This window comes from Penaeus japonicus, unplaced genomic scaffold, assembly GCF_977035675.1.
Source record: "Penaeus japonicus unplaced genomic scaffold, GWHDUDI00000001_assembly GWHDUDI00000002, whole genome shotgun sequence".
NCBI classification, from domain to species: Eukaryota; Metazoa; Arthropoda; class Malacostraca; order Decapoda; family Penaeidae; genus Penaeus; species Penaeus japonicus.
In genome coordinates, this window is record NW_028234404.1 from 28925181 (window position 1) to 28925861 (window position 681).

Below are 681 nucleotides of genomic sequence, written 5' to 3' on the forward strand. Positions count from 1 at the left end.
GCGCCTGGATTGGTCTCAGCGATCAGGAAACTGAAGGAGAGTTTGCTTGGGAGGACGGTAGTCCCTTTGAGTATAACAGGTAAGGACTCTCACTAACTACGACAGGTAAGTTTGCTTGCAAATGAGTATCATTCATTTCCATCCATCTAAGGAGTTGGTGTATTTCCTTTGTTGCATTTTAAACTGTCATTTCATTACTTAAATGCTCGTTCTATTCTCAGTCAAATTTGATTTGCTTTCTGAGTGAGTAACCCACTGCCGTAACTTAGCTGGCAGGAAGGGGAGCCCAACAACTTCTACATGTACTTGACACTGGGCGTGGGCGAGGACTGTGTCGAGATGAAGAAGGACTACGACTACCGCTGGAACGATGAGCTTTGCCCAGCTCCTAGGGCGTGAGTAACCCTTCTTTAACTGTTATAACGTAGCTTTGCAATTTTAGTTCATACACACGAACGAACGTGTACGTCTCTGCCCCTCATTTCTTATTGGTAACACAAGCCCAACTTCTTGCTCTAGGTTTGTGTGCGAACGACCTGCCGAGTAACGCCGATGTATCATCCTAAGTTCCGTTAAGGAAACATATTAGTCTTCTACATCCGGATACATGTATTAATTAAACTCTTTTTGGCTATTTCACTGTACGGTATAAGCAATAAATTGAATAGAGCATCCACAGAA

The 681-nt window shown here is 43.5% G+C and overlaps 1 protein-coding gene across 1 annotated transcript in view; it reads left to right on the plus strand.

Moving 5' to 3' along the window:
- Positions 1–681, plus strand: part of LOC122243043 (macrophage mannose receptor 1) — a 2145-nt gene extending 1464 nt beyond the window's left edge. Inside the window, exons 6-8 of the mRNA XM_043000506.2 lie at positions 1–79; positions 270–395; positions 520–681. The exon at positions 1–79 is cut by the window's left edge and continues 15 nt beyond it. Of these exons, the coding sequence (XP_042856440.2) occupies positions 1–79; positions 270–395; positions 520–547 (233 nt within the window). The 3' untranslated portion in view covers positions 548–681. The remainder of the gene's footprint in view (positions 80–269; positions 396–519) is intronic.